General features: G+C 38.7%; 1 protein-coding gene across 2 annotated transcripts in view; it reads left to right on the top strand.

The window, feature by feature from the left end:
• The window catches only part of Septin10 (septin 10), a 61,172-nt gene that overhangs the window by 22,852 nt on the left and 18,271 nt on the right, over positions 1–20,049 (top strand). For both annotated transcript variants that reach the window (XM_090336262.1, XM_090336263.1), the window contains exons 2-5: positions 3,039–3,101; positions 8,158–8,275; positions 8,534–8,729; positions 12,083–12,269. In XM_090336262.1, coding sequence (XP_090192388.1) covers positions 3,039–3,101; positions 8,158–8,275; positions 8,534–8,729; positions 12,083–12,269 — 564 coding nt within the window. The remainder of the gene's footprint in view (positions 1–3,038; positions 3,102–8,157; positions 8,276–8,533; positions 8,730–12,082; positions 12,270–20,049) is intronic.

Here is a 20,049-nt window from a genome sequence, read left to right on the forward strand (position 1 = left end):
ATGACCTACTACTTGAGTACTGCACAGAGACTTTAGTGTAAGTTGAAAAGTATATGCATATAGTTAAAAAAACAACAACAAACCTTAGATAAATTAGTGTGTGCTTTATACCAGTACATAATTTTCAGATTATGAAAGCATAGCTAGTACTTTGTGTTCATCACAAGCTTGTGTTGTATTCTTTTATACAGGGACAGTTTCCAACTGACAAGTGCTATTTCATGTTGAAAGAATGTATTCAGTTAGCCACTAAGGGTTTGAGAAAACTTGTTTGTGTAGTGTTTAGTTACCAGGTTGGCCCTGAAAAGTTTGTTTTATCAGAATGTAGGAGAAGATTGTTATAGTATCTATAAACTTCGGTGTGAAGTTGTGATGTGTACTTGTGTACTTGTATGAGGATAGAGGGATGATGTAACAGAACATAGCAGTATGGTCTTCCCTTAGTCTCGCATGGGGGCAGTGTTTTATTGCAGTTCTTTGTAATTACAGGTGAAAGGACTGCCTCTGTATAGTACACAGAATTGAACATTATGCTCTAGAAAAAATGGTACAAATGTATAGTTAGGAAGTCTCCTCTGGAAAATACACTGCAGAAAATCTGGCCATTGCTATTATATGTGTGGAAGGAACGTGTACTTGCATTTATACAGACTCTATGTATGGAGGGATGCATAAGAGGCTGATGGTCTCAGGAAGAGACTGATAGGATAGATAATCAAGGGTGCAAGGGAACTGACTTTGTCCTGTGTTGACACTGCATCAGCGTTAATATCTTTTTTTTTTTTGCAATGGTGGGGATTGAACCCAGGGCCTTGTTTATGGAGGGAAATGTTACACAACTAAGCTATGCCTCCTAGTCCTTTAATATTACTTTTTAGGCCAGGCCTGTGGCTCACATGTGTGATTTCAGGAAGCTAAAATCTGACCGTTGTGGTTCAAAGCCAGCCCAGGCATGAAAGTCCATTAGACTGTGATCTCTAATTACCAAAAAGCTGGAAGTGGAGCTGTGGCTTAAGTGGTAGAGTGCTGGTATTGAGCAAAAGCGCTCAGGGACAGTGCCTAGGTTCTTTCATTCTGTAATGAAAATATGAAAATATTTCATTTCCTTAGTTTCTACTGCTGGGATCAAAAGTTGGACAACAGTGTTTTGATATTAGGTTCATGTATGCCTTACTTTGTTCCTCTCCTGCAGTTACTATGGATTTGGTTTACAAGTTCAGACAGTGGGAAGAACTCTGCAGTCAGATCAGATCCCTGTCTATGGCCTACAGATTTGTGAGATTAATTGGCTTTTCTGATACATATTCTGCTGTAGATCATGGAAATGAAAATATGCAGAACTCAGATGTGTTGTAAGGACTAAATAGGAAAACGTACCTAAATGAGTTAGCACAGTGGTAGACAAATTAAATTTTTATTTTAATTGGGTAGCTAAGGAACTTGACTTACCAAATGTTAAAATCCCTATTTAACTAGCTATATCTCAGTTGGAACAGTCATAAAATTTTTTCCATATATTTTTATTGTAATTAATAGTAGGGTTACATTATATTTGCCAGATAGAAGGTGCATTACTTCACATACATTGATGCCCTTTCTCATGTCTTGGTCCCTGTTTCCCTTCCCCCCACCCCTACCCCTCATCAATCATAACATTTCTTTTTCCTCTGGCATACTACAGGGGAACAGATGTTTATTTGTTTTTTTTTCTAGTCCTGGGACTGAACTCAGGGCCTGAGCACTGCCTTTGGGCTTTCCTCAAGGTTAGAGCTCTACCACTTGAGCCACGGCATCTCTTCTACTTTTTCTATGTATGTGGTACTGAAGAATCTAACCCAGGTCTTCATGCATACTAGACAAGCACTCTATACCACTAGGCCAAACTCCCCGCCCAGGGGAACAGATTTTTGAGTGCTACTTTGACTCTTAGACTTTATTTTAAAGTGAAATAGCTTATTTTTTTTCTTTTAGTCCTATAAAGTCTTTCCTATAAAGTTTTTTTCTGATAAATTCTTTTGATTTATTCAATGTAACAATGATCAATGATATAATTCCTTTCATCTCAACAATTATCACAGATAATCATAGAAATAAGTAACGATTTTCCAATGACTTTTAACAATTATCGTTAGGTAGTGCAAAGGAGTTGCCATTCAACAAAGAAGTTTATACGTGTAATGTATCTTGATTATTGTCACCCTTTTCATCATTACCACTCATTGCTCACAACCTTACAGCCTTACAACTTTACCTCTTTCCCTCCTAAAAAGTCTGTTTTGCTTCGTTTTGTTTTGCTGGTCCTGGGGCTTGAACTCAGGTCAAGACCTAGCTACTGTTCCTGAGCTTCTTTTGCTCAAAACTAGCAGTCTACCCCTTGGGCACAATACAACTTCCAGTTTTTTTTCTGAGTTGTTATTAGAGAAAAAGGCTCATAGGCTTTCTTGCCTGGACTGGCTTTGAACCATAATTCTCAGATCTCAGCCTACTGAGTAGTTTGGATTACAGGAGTGAGCCACCAGAGCCTGGCTTCTATGGTCTTTTAAATATAAATATTATGTGTCTTCTTGCTTTTACATGGGAGTTCCTGGTTTCTTAATTTGTGTATTTGTATGTGAAATATTAATATATTAACCATTATAATACAGTAAGAAAGTCACAATTTTCTGTGAGTATAGTATTAACTGCAAGTCAAAGTTAGTGATAGGGCTGGGAGTTTGTCGTATTAGCATGCACAAAGACCCAGATTCAATTCCTTGGCACCACATATGTAGAGAAAGCTAGAAGTGGTGCTGTGCTCAAGTAGTAAAGCTCTAGCCTTGAGAAACCAAAGGACAGTGCTCAGGCCCTGAGCTCAAGCCCTGGGACTGGCAAAAAAAGAAAAAAAAGTTAATGAGAATATTAGAACCTATGCTTAATATTATTATATTAATAATATTAATATAATTAATTATAAATTATAATTTAATTATAATTAAAACAGGACTTAATGAGGTAGCATATCGGTTTTTAATGCTTTTTTTCTCTTCCTAATCTTTCAGTTTCATATGGTGCAAAAATCAGCTTGCATATCCCCACAAGTGTCCGACTGTGATACACAAACAGTGAGTTTGCTTCTTTAATTTACATAATTTTTGTTTTCTTTAAGTAATTGTACAAAGGGGATGTGAGTTTGCTTTTGGAAAGCTGGCATATTATCCTCTAAGTGCTTCTATGATTTCAAAATCTTTGGAGAACCTACAGACTTCTGTGGCAGAGACTTGAATATGAATTAACTTTATTGTTGATTCAGATATGAAATGTTCATAATGTACTTGTATGGTGTTGAGTAATTTTTTTTGTTACTTATTTTTTGGTTCTTTATGTTTGTTATAAAGCAGATTAAAACTCTGAAGAGTGCTTCAACAGCATTCCTAGAAAGAATGGGTGCAGTTTTTTTATTGTTTATTTTCTTTCTCTCTCTCTCTCTCTCTTTCTTTCTTTCTTTCTTTCTTTCTTTCTTTTTTCTTCCTTTCTCTCTCTTTCTTTTTTTCTTTCTTTCTTTCCTTCCTTCCTTATTTATTTATTACAGTTGTGGGGCTTGAGATCTGGGCCTGGGCACTGTTCCTGAGCTCTTCAGCTCAAGGCTATCCCTCCACCACTTGAGCCACAGCACCACTTCTGGTTTTCAGACTTTTCTGCCCAGGCTGGCTTTGTACCATGATCCTCACATCTCAGCCTCCTGAGTAGCTAGGATTATAGGTGTGAGCCACCAGCACCCAGCATTTTTTAAAATTTGTATTTATTTATTTATTTTGAGACATCATGTTGGTTTGTAACCCAGGTTGACCTTGAACTTCAATCTCCTCCTGCCTCAGCTTTCACAGGTATAGAATTTTATTTCTGTGCTCTTTCATCTGGCACTAGTGTTGCATTTTCTTGGTACATTGCAGAGTGATAGAGGTGGAACTCCTGGGAATGACAGAGTGCTTGTAGCCATTAGGGGTCTTGCCAGATTCCTTTCTGCCAGGAGATTAGAACCCAGGCTTTCAGGGTGCTTCTCAGTGTGTCTGGGCAGCAGGGATCATAACTTTTATTAAAAGTTATATTTTAAAAGGATATTTTTAATCATATTAAGTGAAGCAAGTCAGACCCAAAGGAATATAGACCCCATGGTTTACATTTAGAATTTTTCTAGCAGAGGCGTGCAATGGCTCAAAAACTTAAGTGTATATGGCCATGTAGATTGAGCCTAAGCGAAATGAGCTCCAAGATTGGGAAACAAAAGATTTATCCTGGTCAGTGGTGTACTATGTGAAGTCAGGTCCCCTGTTGTTGTTGTATCTAACTTTGGTACCTGATGTTCTATATATACATCTATTTTCTTATATGAATCAAGGAAGGGAAAGGGAAAAACAAGATGATGTGACAAAGGGTGAACCAATGTAACTGATGTTCACAGAACAATTTGTTGGAAATGAACTTCACAAACTCGGGAGGAGCGGGGGAAGGAAAGTGGGAGAAAATCATGGAAGGGGAAACAAGGTGCAAGAAGTAATGTACTCACTTCCTCATGAATGTAACTGTAACCCCATTTTAAAAAAACAGAATAATTTTTATTATTTTTTTTTGGTTAGTCTTGGCACTTGAACGCTGAGCCTGGGCACTCTCCCTGAGCTCTTCAGCTCAAGGCTACTGCCCTACCCCTTGAGCCACAGTGCCACTTCTGGTTTTCTGGTGGTTAATTGGAGATAAGAATCTCACAGATTTTCATGTCCAGGCTGGCTTTGAACTGTTATCCTCAGATCTCAGCCTCCTGAGTAGCTAGGATTACAGGTGTGAGCCACCACTACCTGGCTTATTTTAATTTTTATTTATTTTTAATTTGTGCCTATGTTGGGGCTTGATTCAGGGCTTGGGTGACATCTCTTAGCTTTTTTTGCTCAAGGCTAGTGATCTTATTACTTGGAGCACAGCTCTAGTTATAGCTTTTTGCTGCTTAATTGGACTTACACAGGCTGGTTTTGAATTCTGATTTTCAGATCTCAGCCTCTTAAGTAGCTGGGATTACAGATGAGAGCCACAAGCACCTGGCCAAAAGGGGAGAGGAAATTTTTATTTGATAAATTTATGTTATTAATTTTAATTAAAACAAAATTATAGTGCAAACATAATTCAGTTACTCTTAACAAATTTTGGTGAAATCATGCTCCAATAAGTCTCTCTTATTTTCTCTTTTCTACAAACAAAGGTCTCACTGTTTTGATAATCCTTGATAAATGTTCACTCCATCTTTATTATCTTCTATACTTTTTGAATTACTTTTTTTCTGCTTTCTAATCTATTGCTTTGCCTAGATGACTTGTCAGTTCTTTGTTGTCTTCAGTGACTTCTCCATGGAGTGACTGCTATTTAGTCTCATTTCTTCCAAACTTTGAAGTAAATCATTTTTGAAATGCTTCTTTTCTTCCTGTGACATTGAAATCATGTAGTTTTAGATCACAAGGGATTCTAGAGGCCATTTATTTGTTCATTCCATTTATTTATTTTATTATCTGTAATCTTAGAGGCCATTTAGTTAAGAAACACTAGTTTCTGAAATAAAAATTGTAGCAAATATTCTAATCTTAAACATTGCTAATGGTAAGCCTAGAGCATTTTCATTCTCTTTAATTTTTTTTTTCTGTGTTGTTTCGGAAATCAACCCAAGTACCTTGTACCTTTGGTAAGTATGTACTCTACCTTGAATTGTATGCCCAGCCCTTCCTTGTCAAAAACTTATGACAGTAGCATGTTTATCCGAGACACTACAGAGAATATAATGTATGGCACATTTTTGTGCATTTAATTGTTTAAAATAGAGGCTCACTCTTTAGGTGTCAGCTGAGTGGTCTCTGGGGCAGATACTCTACTTCCATATTAAAGTTTCATCTCACTAGGTCAGGCCTACCAGAATGATCTAAGTTGCCCCTGGAGTTTTGCATTAAATAAGTGAAAGAATATATATGTGCACGTGCATTATATCAGTTTGGGGGGCTGTTTCATAATTTTGCCCATTGTATACAGTAAAAAGCCATTATTTCTCATATATTCTCCAAGTCCACTCCACTGTGTTGACTCTGAGACATGTTCCCTCGTATTTGAGTACATAGAAGAACATGTGCAAATTTTTAAATATATATATATACACATATATATATGTGTATATATATATTTAACTGTCTGGGCACTAGTGGCTTATGCCTGTAATTTTAGCTAGTCATGAAGCTAAGATCTAAGGATCATGGGTCGAAGTCAGGCTTGGCTCGAAAGTCCTTGAGACTCTTATTGCCAATTAACCACCAGAAAACCAGAAGTGGCGCTGTGTCTCAAGAGATAGAGCACTAGCCTTGAGCTGAAGAGCTTAAGGACAGGTACTAGGCCCAGAGTTCAAGTGCCACGACTGACCAAAAACAAAACAAAGAAAACATATAACTGGAGCATGGGTCAAGTGGTAGAATGCCAGCTGCATGCCTGTGGCTTAAGCCTTTCATCCCAGCTACTCTGAAGTTGGAAGTCAGAGGACTGTGGCTTAAGATCAACCTGGGGAAAAAGTTTGTGAGAACCCCCACCTTAAGAAAAAAAGCTGAGCATGGTGGTTAAGTCTCAACCCAGCTACAGTTGGAAGATCATGATCTGGGCCAGCCCAGGCAAAAGGCAAGGCCTTATTTGAAAACAAAACAGAAACAAAAGAGGACTGGGGCATAGCTAGGGTGGTAGAATTCAGCAGGTGTGAAGGAAGCCCTGTGTTCGCACCCCAGTAAAGATAAAAATCACCGTAAATAGTAAGAATGGATACTTATTCTTGAAATTAATCTATGTCATGGTAAATATCACTAGGTTAGTGCCCCATTGTACAAATATATGGCAAGTTACTTATTCATTGCAATTTATATTATTTTCTTTTTCAAACTGGAATTGTATTATATTGCGTTGTGTTTTATCACTATCACTGTCTTTGTTTAGGCAGGCGTATTTCAGTTCCTTCAGTACTAGGGTGCTAGTTCCTGGGGATTTGGTCCTTACTCTAAAAATGTGAGCCATGGAGGATTCAATAGTGATCCTGAGCATTTCCCAAGCCCTTTTAATTGAAAGACTTAAAACTCAAATTCTGCCCAAGTCTCAGGAAGATGCTCTGAAAAAGTGCTCAGCTCTTCTCTTGCTGGGATCTTTGTACTCTTTCTATAGCTAGGTAGTTTCACTGGGTTGGAGCAGAGTTTGTTTATAGAATTTGGATTCCTTCCATTCTAAAATTCTTCTACTCACTTTCCTGGCCCAAATCCCCAAATGATTTATTAGCCCAGTCAGATGGCTAGTTCCTTCCTGATCCCCATCTTGTCTGTGTCATAGGGACTGGAGTCCCCTCAGGGGACTCTCAACTCAGGAAATAAGTTACCTTCTCTTGAGGTATTTTTGTTTTGCCTTGTTTTTTCCTCTTCAATGTCTACATATCTTTTCCTGCACTCCAGTGACTTGAAACTTGAAGTCATTGATTATAATTGTCATACCAGGGCTGTAGGACTGATATGTTTCTCTACCATGACTATACATTTAAATGTACGGTTTTCCTTGTTATTAAAAACTGGTCTAGGGGCTGGTAGTGTGGCCTAGTGGCAGAGTGCTTGCCTACCATGCACGAGACCTGGGTTCAATTCCTCAGTACCACATATGTAGAAAAAAGCCAGAAGTAGTGCTGTGGCTCAAGTGGTAGAGCCCTAGCCTTGAGAAAAAATCCAGGGACAAGCCCAGGACTGGCAAAAAAAAAAAAAACTGGTCTAAAACATATTTAATAACTTTAAAAAATTCTTGGTGTTGTGAGTGAATATGACATGGTTTACATGGATATCTTATTAAGATATCCTGGTTTTAGTGTTACAAGTCATAATTTTATAAGTTGTACTATAATTTTGCTGTATGAAAGAATAATTAATGTATAGTTTGAAGGTCTGCACCTATTGAAGGTCTGAACACCTTTTTTTTTTTTACAAATTAATATAATTACTTGTATCTTAGGTGAGATATAAAGATCTTGAGATTATTTTTGTCCTTTCGATAAGTTGTATTTATCATTCAAGTATTCTCATATATTATTTCAGCCACAGTTGTTTTTTTAATTCTTACTATTGTCTTTGTTTTCTTCAGAGAAAAGAAAATATCCGTGCCTTGAATATGTGTGGACATGTCGGTTTTGAGAGTTTGCCCGACCAGCTAGTTGATAGATCCATTCAGCAAGGCTTCTGTTTTAATATCCTCTGTGTGGGTAAGTAGCACTAACTCTCCTGAGTTCTTCATTCATATTCTTTGTGCTCACTTCAGGTAGCAGTTTGAAGTCATGATCATTTGCTTAAATACTGTTAATTTTGTTTTTCAGTCTTGTTTAACATTTCAGTGCTCTCTTGAAAGTTCTGGGTAGATTAGTATATACCCATTTCTCTACTCTGATAATGATGTAGGACCCTTGAAACAACTCTAGGAGTTCATAGGTATATTTTTCTCAGCCATCGTTTATCTCTTTCAGGAGAGACTGGAATTGGAAAATCGACACTGATAAACACATTGTTTAATACCAGTTTCGAAGAACACGAATCCTCACATTTTTGCCCAAATGTCAGACTGAAAGCCCAAACATATGAACTTCAGGAAAGTAATGTTCGGTTGAAATTGACTGTTGTGAATACAGTAGGCTTTGGTGACCAAATTAATAAAGAAGAGAGGTATGTGTTTTCTTCTTGTAGTAAAACAGATTTTCTTATTTCAAAATCAAAACATTTCCCTTCTTGCCCTTCGAGCCTGATTTGATTTTCCTCTCTGGTAATTCTTACCTTTCCTCCTCCCAAGCATATTACGGCTCACAGTCAGTAAATGGTTGGCTCATTCTATTACTTTGAGTCTGAATGAAGGTAGAACATCGTGATAGAGAGAATGTGATAAGACAGGACTGCTCACCTTCTGGTAGTGGAGAGGGAGAGAGATGGGAAAGGCAAGTAGTATTTTTTTTTATTAACAAATTGATGGTTTTCTTTTTCTATTCAATTGTCTTATTTCTTTAGAATAATTTAAATTTTTAGACTTTTCTTATTGAAGAAAACAAATTACAACCTGTATAAGGAAATTATATATAATGGCCAAGTATTTGGGGCATTTTAAAAATTATTATCTTTAGTTGTACAAAGGAGTTGTCGTTTAACAAGCAGTTTATAAATACAATATATCTTGATCATACCACTCCCTTCCACATTCTCACTCATCACTCCCCTACCCACCCCATTCCCTTATTCTTCTTAATTTTGTAGGATATATTTTGGATTCTTGTCTGCATTTTCCCCTCTTCTTCATTTATCTACTGCTTTCCTTTTGAACCTACCCCACCTCTTTCTTCTGAGTAACTGTTTCCTAATGTTTTACTTTGCTGAACTTTGATTTTGGCTTTCTAAGGAATTATACCATTTGAGATGTCTCTTGAATCTATTGTATTTCAATTAATACATTTGAATACCACCCAACAATATTTACTTATGAGTTTCTAAGCTAAATCTTGTTTCCACATGTAAGGGAACACATGAATCCTTTGTTTCTCTAGGCCTTACTTCCCTTGACATAATTTTTCCAAGTCTTTCCATTTCTTTACAGATTCTTTCTAGTGGATGAGTGAAATTCCGTTGAACATATAGACCACATTTTCTTGGTCCACCCATCCATTGAGGGGCTTCTGGGCTGATCCCATACCTTGGTTATGGTGAATAGTGCTGCAATGAATGTGGTTATGTTGGTGGTTTTACTGTATTCTGATTTGTAATCTTTTGGGTAAATTTCTAGGAGTGGAATAGCTGGATCATCTTGTGGGTTTATGTTCACCAGCAGCCAAAAAGATAGGCTGGAAAGATAAAGCCTTTTCAGCAAAAGCTGCTGACAAAACTTGATATCTATATGCAGAAAACTGAAACCAGGTCCTAATATATCACCTTGCACTAGCATCAATTCTAAATGGATTAAAGACACTGTAAGATTGGAAACCATGAAACTATTACAGGAAAAAGTAGAGGAAACATTAGGGCTTCTGAGCACTGGTATAAGCTTTCTAAGAAAAGATCCAGAAACACAGCAAGTTTCTGCATGACAAAGGACATAGCCAAGAAGCTAAAATGATAACTTACAGAATGGGAGATTTTTTTTCCAGCTAGACATTGGGCAATGGTCCAATATCTAGAAATTACAGAGAACTTAAAATATTAGATCCTCAAAACCAACAAATCAATTAATAAATGGGCTAATGAGCTAAAGATAGTCTTCTCAGTAGAAGTAAAAATGGCCAATAGACACTTGAAGGAATGCTCAACATCGCTGGCTATAAAGAAAATGCAAATCAAAGCAACATTGAGATTTTACTTTACTCTAGTAGGAATGGCCGTTATCAAGTAAACAGATGCTGGTAAAGATATGGCCAAAGGGAATCCTAATGCATTTTTGTGCATGTTGTATTTGTTTGCAAAATTCTAAAATAGATAGTTACATTATCAAGCAGTATAGGAAAGGTTTGTTTTGTTTTGTTTTGTTTTTTGTTTTGTTGTTGTTTGTTTCTTTTGTCAGTTGTGGGGCTTGAACTCTGGGCCGGGCACTATCCCTGAACTCTTGAGCTCAAGACCACTGTTACTGCTCGAGCCACAGCACCACTTCCAGTTTCCTGGTGGTTAGTTGGAGATAAGAGTCTCACATTCTTTAGTGCCCAGACTGACTTGGAACCACAATCCTCAGATCTCAGCTTCTTGAGTAGCTAGGATTGCAGGCTGAGGCCTTGCACCTGGCTAGGAATGTTTTTGATAATGAAATTTTAGTTTACATTTTATGACATTATTTCTTTTCTCATATATTTTTATTGTAATTGATAGAAGGGTTACAGTTATATTTGCCAAATAGAAGGTGCCATGACATTATTTCTTATCCATATTTTTCCTATCATATAAAGATTATCAATTTAAATAAGCAGAAACAATAAATTTTAATAATGCCCTTTTGAAATGTTTGTACTTTTGTTATCATAAGTAATTTCCCAGAAAGAAACATTCTGTATATATTGAACACTCTGTGATACAAGTTAGAGTACGACCTTCAAGTATAATCCTTAATATAAAGACATGAATCATGGCTACCTTTTTGACCACTCCTTTTTGAGTTCTCTTTTTTCTTCCCTCCCTACATTTCTCCTTCCCCCTCTCCTTCTTGTCTTGTTTCCTAAGCTTTATTGATGGAGACAATTTATGTACAATGCATTTGACTAATGTTAAAAACAAAGACCGAAATACACCTTGCTTTAAATGTTATTCATAATTATAAGAAGACTGCCATCTTAGAGAAAAATATTTACATGAATGTTTTATTGCTTTGTTTTGTTGTTTTTTTTTTTGCCAGTCCTAGCCTTGGGCTCAGGGTCTGAGCACCATCCTTGGGCTTTCTCAAGGCTAGAGCTCTACCACTTGAGACACAGCACCACTTCTGGCTTTTTTCCTATATATGTGGTAACCAAAACGTGAACTCAGGTCTTTGTATATACTAGGCAAGCACTCTACCACTAGGCCAAACTCCCAGCAAATGAAAGTATTTTTTGTTTGTTTGTTTGTTGTTTATTTTGTGTGCCATGAGGCTTGAACGCAGCCTGGTCACTGTCCCTGAGCTCTTCAGCTCAAGGCTACCACCCTACTCCTGTGCCTGGGTGCTGTCCTTGGGATCTTCAGCTCAAGGCTTCCATCCTATCTTTGAGCTAAGCCTCACTTCCCATTTTCTAGAGGTTAATTGGAGATAAGAGTGTCAGGTCCTTTTGTTCCCGGGCTAACTTTGAACCTTGAACCTCAGATTTCAGCCTCCTGAGTAGCTAAGATTATAGGCGTGAGCCACCGCGCCCAGCAGATGAAAGTATTTTTATGTGAACTTGAATATAGGTCCAATATTCTTAATCTGCCAAGTAAATTTTGTTGTATTATGAACTAAGACCCACAATAGATATAATTTTCCATGTTATGATACATTAAATCAGAGCGGTCATGTTAAATACTTACATAGTTGTATTTTTCAGCTACCAACCAATAGTTGACTACATAGATGCTCAGTTTGAGGCCTATCTCCAAGAAGAACTGAAGATCAAGCGTTCTCTCTTCAGCTACCATGATTCCCGCATCCATGTGTGTCTCTACTTCATTGCTCCCACAGGCCACTCCCTGAGGACACTGGATCTCTTGACCATGAAAAGCCTCGATAGCAAGGTGGGTTTGGAAAGGAGCCAACTTAATTAGCTTTACTATGATTTTGAACTATTAAACTGTCACTGTGTTAGCTATGTGTATAATAGATTTTATTCCCTCCATCTTTAAAACATTTGATAAGTTTATCTTATTTTCTAGGTAAACTGGAAGACAAGATACAGAGACAGACATTATAGTTTAAGTTCCTTTTTAAGTGATTCAGTTGCATGTCTCTTTAATATGGAATTCACACCGATTTTACATTCTGGTACTTCATTCATAAAGATGAAAGTGTTAATGCTTTCTCACAGATTACAGTAATCGACAACATAAAAACCATTTGTTTATTTGTTTTATCTTATTTTTATAGAGCTAAGGATCGAACTCAGAGCCTTGCAGTTGCTAGGCAAGAACACCTCGACTGAGCTAAATCCCTAACCCCTGTTTTTAATTTTTGAAGCTAAAAGAAATGTGTACATTTAGGGACTTACAAAGCCAGTCGTTTTCATAGCTTAGTCTGTTTATATAAAGTTTCATATGTTAAAGGAACATAGAACTTTTTGTTAGCTGGAAGGAAGGAAGAGTGAAATGTGTAGAAAGATTATAGAATTTGCTTTCAGTGTATCTAGTTTCAATACTGGCTTTGTTACTTGTTAGCTATTTAATCTTAAACATGTACCTTTAGCCCTCTGAGCCTCAGTTTCTTTTCCTCAGTATACAAAATAGGTACAAAGGTGAAAATGAATTACATTAATCCATTTAAATAGAGGATTGAATGAATAGATAGTAATAAATAGATAGTAAGAATTAGCTGCTACAGTACTTTGAAAGATTGAGTGAGACGATGGTGTACAAATCTTTTGTTATATTATGCATGTGGTATGCAGAATTTATAGATTTGCATTCATTTTTCCCTCAACATCTTGAGTATAACTGTATGTCATAGAACTGATGTTTGTTTTAACCATATATAACTATGTACTATGTGATTTTTTCCCCCAGCGTTGAAAGTTTAAAGATATTTGTGTGTGTGTGTGTGTGTGTGTGTGTGTGTGTGTGTGTGTGATAAAGTGTACATTGCTTTGTGTTATTGTCTGTAAAAGATTGTGTCAGAGTTAGTAGGGGGTCTACCGGGCTCAATATTTTGTCATATTATAAAATAGATAGTAGAAGTCTGGATGCAGTGACCAGTGCCTGTAATTCCAGATACATGGGAGGCTGATATAGGAGGACAACTAGGTAACTAAACAGGTCCTGTCTTAAGAAAGTCCTGAGAATACTAATAGTTCACTTGAAAAAAGTAAAAAAGATGACAGTGTTGGTACCAGATATTTAGTTTGTAAGTAGTAGAACACAAGTCTAGCTTGCCCAAGTTCTTGGGTTTGATACCTAGTGCAGAAAAAACTGAAATAAGACAATGCCAGACAGGAAGTATGGCTTAAGTGGTAGAACAGGAGTTATGAGCAAACAAGCTAATGGAGGGTTCCTGGGCCTGAGTTCAAGCCATCATATCAGCATAAAATAAAATAAAGCGGAACATTTGATAACTACCTTATTCAACTTCAACCCTACCTAGGTTCCAGTGTTGTGTTTTATAAAATGGAGCTAGTGAGATCACTCTTTAAGACTGGGTCTTCTATGAAGACCACCTGTGACAAATTTAAAAACGTTCATCTCAATGCATGTGCATAGAAACATGTTTACTTGTAATACTGTTAGCTTAAATTTTTTTTGTTGTGGCTGCTTGTTTATTTTGCCAGTCCTGAGTCTTCTGCTCTGGGCCTGAGCATTGCCCTTGGGCCACAGGACCACTTCCGGGTTTTATTTTTTTCTATGTATGTGGTACCAAGGAATTGAACCCAGGTCTTTCACACATGCTAGGCAAGCACTCTACCACTAGACCAAACCTCTGGCACAAAATTTATTGTTTTTTAATCAATAAATATAATCTTATAATATTCACAGTGGGTATTAGAGTTACTGGCTAACCCAGCCACTGGTAGCCTTCAAAAGTGTTTGAATGTGGGGCCAGGAGTTTGGCCTAGTGGTAGCGTGCTTGCTTAGCATGCATGAAGACTTGAGTTTGATTCCTTGGTACCACATACATAGAAAAAAGCCAGAAATACTGCTGAGGCTCAAGTGGTAGAGCTCTAGCCTTGAGAAAGTCCAAGGGCAGTGCTCAGGCCCTGAGCTTAAGCCCAGGACTGGCAAAACAACAACAACAAAATGTTTGAGTGTTAGTCAAAAACATTTCATGTTTATGTTTCCTTAGTGGTTTTTTAGGATTAAACAGAGGAAATAATGAGTATTTATTGCACAATCCAACTTGCTAACCCTTGCAAGAACTAGCCCAAGATGAATGTTACACTCAGACATTCAATATTATCTTTTGAACAGCATCATTTCCTTCAAACTAAATTGAAATTTTTCTTCTTACAGTTTTAGTCAAAGTTATTGGCATTATATACTAATTTAAAGATGTAGCTACTCTCTTCCGTCTTACACATTGACAAATTTAAATTTTGGATAAATTTTAATAAAATATTCTGCCTTTAGTTATTTATACAAACTAGTCAAAGAATGCTGTAACAGCTTTCTTAGAAGTTTATAAAGATAACTGAGATTTGCTTCATTTACTTGATTTAGCATTTAATATAAATAACACAGTAATTTTGTAGAAATAGCTATTTACCACAAGCCACCTGGCAGTCCTAGGGATATCCTAGTTTATGTAAGAATACTACATAAAAATCAGAGGTGGCAAGGCTGCTTCTCTTGGGTCCCATAAAACTCCTCTCGGAGTTTTCTTTTGCTCCTAAAAGCTGAAGACTTGACAGGGAAAGATATTTGGCCTTTTTTTTTTAAAAACCAATCCTGGGGCTTGAACTCAGGGCCTGAGCATTGTCCTTGGGCATTCTCAACGCTAAAGTCCTACCACTTGAGCCATAGCACCACTTCTGGCTTTTTCAATGTATGTGGTACCAAGAATGGAACCTGGGTTTTGGTGCATTCTGGTCAAGCACTCTACCACTAGGCCACACTCCAGGCCCTTGGCCTTATTTAAGTGGTAACAAGTGGCCATCCTTGACAATATTTCACCCTTTTGAAAAACATGTAAGCATTGATATTTGACATTTAATCTATGTTTGCAATTTATTGTGGATACAATTGTAGGTTATTTTGGTATAATTTATTGAATGCATATAGAATATTGAAATCAAAGGACTTAGCATCAGAATTTTTAACTTTTTTATTTTTTTATTAAAGAATTCATTAACATTGATTTTTACATCATATTTTAAATGACAAGTTTAACAAACAAGTGTTCAAGGAGGGAATCTCTACAATCACTGGGACTTAGTATTTAGAACTTAATCAAAATTAGGCTAAGGGTTTGTATGTCATAGAAACATATTAATTTATAAAATAAAACGTTATGTCTATAGAGTCATAGGTTTTTATGTCTATATAGTTATGTTTATATTTCCATTACCATGTCCATAGATTTGGGTATGCAGTTATTGACTCCTCGCTCTGTACTCTTTGGATTTAATAGCCACATATTAAGGATACCATGCGCCTTTTGTTCCTTAGGTCTTGACTTGTCTCACTCAACATGATTCACTCTAGATTCATCCATCTCCCTGCAAATGCCATTATTTTATCTTGTCTGTTGGCTATGAAGAATTCCATTGTGTATATATACCACATTTTCTGTATCCATTCATCTGCAGTAGGGCATCTGGATTGTTTCCATCGCCTGGCTATTGTGAATAGTGCAGAGATGAGCATAGCTGAGCAGGTGTCTTTATAATATCCTGGGTCATGCTGTTCAGGATAGATGCCCAGAAGTGGTATGCCAGGATCATAGGGAAGGTCTATTTTCAGTTCTTTAAGGAACCTCCACACTGCTTTCCAGAGTGGCTGAACTAGTCTGCATTCCCACCAGCAGTGTAGTAGGGTTCCTTTTTTCTCCACAACCCCGCCAGCAACTGTCATTGTCTGAGTTCAAAATCTTGGCCATTCTTGTTGGGGTAAGGTGGTATCTTAGGGTTGTTTTTATTTGCATTTCCTTTATGACCACGGATGTTGAACATTTTCTCATATGCTTTTCTGCCATTTTAATCTCTTCTTCTGATAAGTCTCTTTTTAGTTCCTTTGCCCATTTAGTGATTGGTTTATTGGGTTTGGTGGGGGATTAGTTTCTTGAGTTCCCTGTAGATACTGGATATTAAGCATTTGTCAGATGTATTGTTGGTGAATATCTTTTCCCAGTTGGTTGGCTGTCTCTCTACTTTGCGATTATGTTTTTATCTGTACAGAAACTTTTTATTTTTAGATAGTCCCATTTATCAAGTCTCTTTCCAGTCTGTTGTGACCCTGGGATTCTGTTCAGGAATCTGTTGCCTGTGCCTATGAGTTCCAGTGTCTCTCCTACTTTATCATGTAGCAGTTTCACGGTTTCCGGTCTGACGTTGAGGTCTTTGATCCACTTTGAGTTAATGCTTGTGCATGGCGAAAGGCTAGGGTCAATTTTTAGTTTTCTGCCTGTGGCTGCCCAGTTTTGCCAGCACCAATGATTGAATAGGCTGTGTTTGTTCCACTGTATATCTTTGGCTCCTTTGTCAAATACAAGTTGACCATAGGTATGTGGTTCTATTTCTGGGTCTTCTGTTCTGTTCCATTGATCTTCTGGTCTGTTTTTGTGCTAATACCAAGCAGTTTTTGTTATTATGGCTCTATAGTAGAGTTTGAAGTCTGGTATTGTAATACCACCAGCATTGCTCTTTTTGCCTAGAATTGTTTTGGCTATTCTAGGTCTTTTCTTGTTCCATATGAATCGTTGGATTATATCTTCTATTTCCTTAAAGAATGTCTTTGGGATTTTGATGGGGATTGCATTGAATTTGTATATCAATTTTGGCAGTATAGCCATTTTCACTATGTTGGTTCTCCCTAGCCATGAGCATGGGATGTCTTTCCATTTCCTAGTGTCCTCTTTAATTTCTTTCGTTAGGCTTTTATAGTTTTCATTGAATAATTCCTTTACATCTTTGGTTAAATATATTCCTAAGTATTTTATTCTTTGGGGGGCTATTGCGAATGGGATCATTTTCTTGGTTTGGCCTTCTGTTTGTGTATGTTGGTGTACAAGAAGGCTACTGACTTCTGAAGGTTAATTTTGTAACCTGCCACTTTGCTAAAATAGTTTATTAATTCTAGGAGTTTGGGAGTGGAGTTTGTTGGGTCACTCAAGTAGAGGATCATGTCATCTGCGAATAGGGATAGTTTAATTTCTTCTTTCCCTATGTGGATCCCTTTGATGTCCTTTTCTTGCCTTATTGCTCTGGCTAAGGGTTCCAGCACTATATTGAAGAGAAGTGGAGAGAGTGGGCATCCCTGTCTAGTTCCTGATTTTAAGGTGAATGGTTCCATTCTTTAACCATTTAGTATAATACTGGCTGTAGGTTTTTCATGTATGGCTTTCACTATTTTGAGGAATGTACCTCTTATTCTTATTTTTTCTAGTGCTTTCATCATGAATGGATGTTGTATTTTGTCAAATGCCTTCTCCGCATCCAGAGAAATTATCATATGATTCTTATCCTTAGCTCTATTGATGTGATGTATTATATTGATTGTTTGCGAATGTTAAACCAGCGTTGCATCTGTGGGATGAAGCCTACTTGATCATAGTGTATGATTCTTTAAAATTTGTTTCTGGATTCTGTTGGCTATTATTTTATTGAGGAGTTTTACATCTGTGTTCATTAGAGAGATAGGTCTGTACTTTTCTTTTTTTGTTGGGTCTTTTCCTGGTTTGGGGATGAGAGTTATATTAGCTTCATAAAATGAGTTTGGTATTGCTCCTTCTGTTTCTATTTCTCGAAGAGTCATTTGCTTGAAGTGTGGACACCAAGCTGATTATGTCTGCTGAGAGGGCCTTGAACTTTTCTTCCACTTCTGTTTTGAATTCGGAGAGTTCCTTGGAAATTTCTTACTTTTGTTTTTGGAATTCAGCCTTCATTTCCAAAATCATCTCCTTGATTTGAGTCATATTTCTTGTCTCTTCAGGTGTCATTTCTTGGGATGGTGACATCTCTCTCGTCCCTTTGCTCTTGTTTCCCTTTGGACTTTGTGTGGGACTTTGATTATTTATGTATGTCGTAATTCGTCTCTGTACTCTTTAGGCATCAAGAACTGTTGTTGTAGTTCGCTCTGTCCTCGGTAGGTGTCAGTCTTTACTTGGATTAGGACTGGTAGTTCTGGGAATCTGCGTATACCTGTGGTTCTCAGCCAGATTGATTCCGCTGCTGGCTAGGTCAGAGTTTGCATTTTTTGCAGGTGTTCTGGCCTGTTCCCGGAGGCTGTGTGCCGTTGCACTACTAGCTCTCAGCCCAACCAGTGGCTTCACAGTGGGCCATGGGATGGGTCTGCATGCTTCAGTCTCAGCGCGCTGGGTGGATGGTTGGTTTTCCTGAGCTGTTTCCAAGGTCAGGCCCCCGGCCAAAGGTCTGGGGTTTTGGAGTTTCCAGGGGCTCTCAGCTGGACCAGCTGGTGTCTGCTCTGTTCCCAGGGGTGGGGCCCAGCAGAGGATGTGAGCTCCAAGGGTGGAGCCGCGCCTTTCTGATTCTCAGAAGGCGAGCTAGGCTACTGGTCTGCCCTTTAGTTCCCTGCTGTGTTTCCGCCCCTTTGGCCAAGTCTGTGACTGTGGGGGGTCCCTTGGTGCTGTGTTGCTTGGGATTCCCAGCTGGACAGTGCCCAGCTCAAGATTTGAGTGGGTCAGATGCTGGTTCCCAGACTACCGCGCACCCCACCTGCTGTTGGAAAGCAGGGTCTCAGCGCCCCCCCACTCTCCAGATCCAGTGGCCTGGGAGAGGAACCTGTTGGGTGGGTGAGCTGGGACACCTCTGCCCCCTTTGGTGGGGTGCTGGGTCTTAGCGCCTGCCCGCCTGTCAGTCTTAAGTCAAAGGCCTGGGAGAGGAACCTGTTGGGCAGGTGGTAGCAGGGACACCTCCACCCCCTTTGGTGGGGTGCTGGGTTTTAGCGCCCGCTTGCCTGTCAGTCTCCAGTCAGAGGCCTGGGGGAGGAGGCTGTTGGGAGAGTGGGGGCTGGGACACCTCTGCCTCCCTTGGTGGGGTGCTGGGTCTTAGCGCCCGGCTGCCTGTCAGTCTCCAGTCAATGGCCTGGGGGTGGGGGATGTTGGGGGAAGGGACAGGATTCTAAATTCCTTGCTCCCGTCCTTGCCAGTCTTTCTTGGGCGGGATGGAGGGGTCTGAGTTAAGTTCTATAGCTTGGCACCAGCTCTGCTTTCCCGATGGGTTTGGGGACCCGTTGGGCTACCCGCTGGGCTACTCACTTCTCTGTGTTTGGCTGTGGGCTGCTCCATGGTGTTGGGGAGTCATTCACTCCCCTCGGATCTCAGTCGCCTCCTGTGGTCTGCGTCTGGCTTCTGTTGCTTGCTGGTCTGGTCTGTGCTGGTTCCTGCATCTGGCTTCTGCCGCTTGATGGCCCGGTCTATACTGTTTTCTGTGGCGGTCAGGGCTGCCTGGCCCGACGCCCTCTGCCGTGGCTTTCCTGGCTTGGAGCTGGCAGTGAGGGGTGGGGAGGGGTCCTCGCGTTTCGATTTCTTTGAGAAAGAAATTGAGAGAGCTAGGCAGTGTTCCTATTGTTTCGGTGCCATCTTCCGCCCTAGCATCAGAATTTTTATGTACCTTTATAATTCTTTGAAAGTTTTCTCTCAATTAACTTCACAGATAGTTGGAGAAACATTAATCTCCTTTGAGTCCTATGGAAGACT

The sequence above is a fragment of the Megascapheus bottae genome, chromosome 7, assembly GCF_031878675.1.
Source record: "Megascapheus bottae isolate mThoBot1 chromosome 7, mThoBot2.hap1, whole genome shotgun sequence".
Taxonomy (NCBI): domain Eukaryota; kingdom Metazoa; phylum Chordata; class Mammalia; order Rodentia; family Geomyidae; genus Megascapheus; species Megascapheus bottae.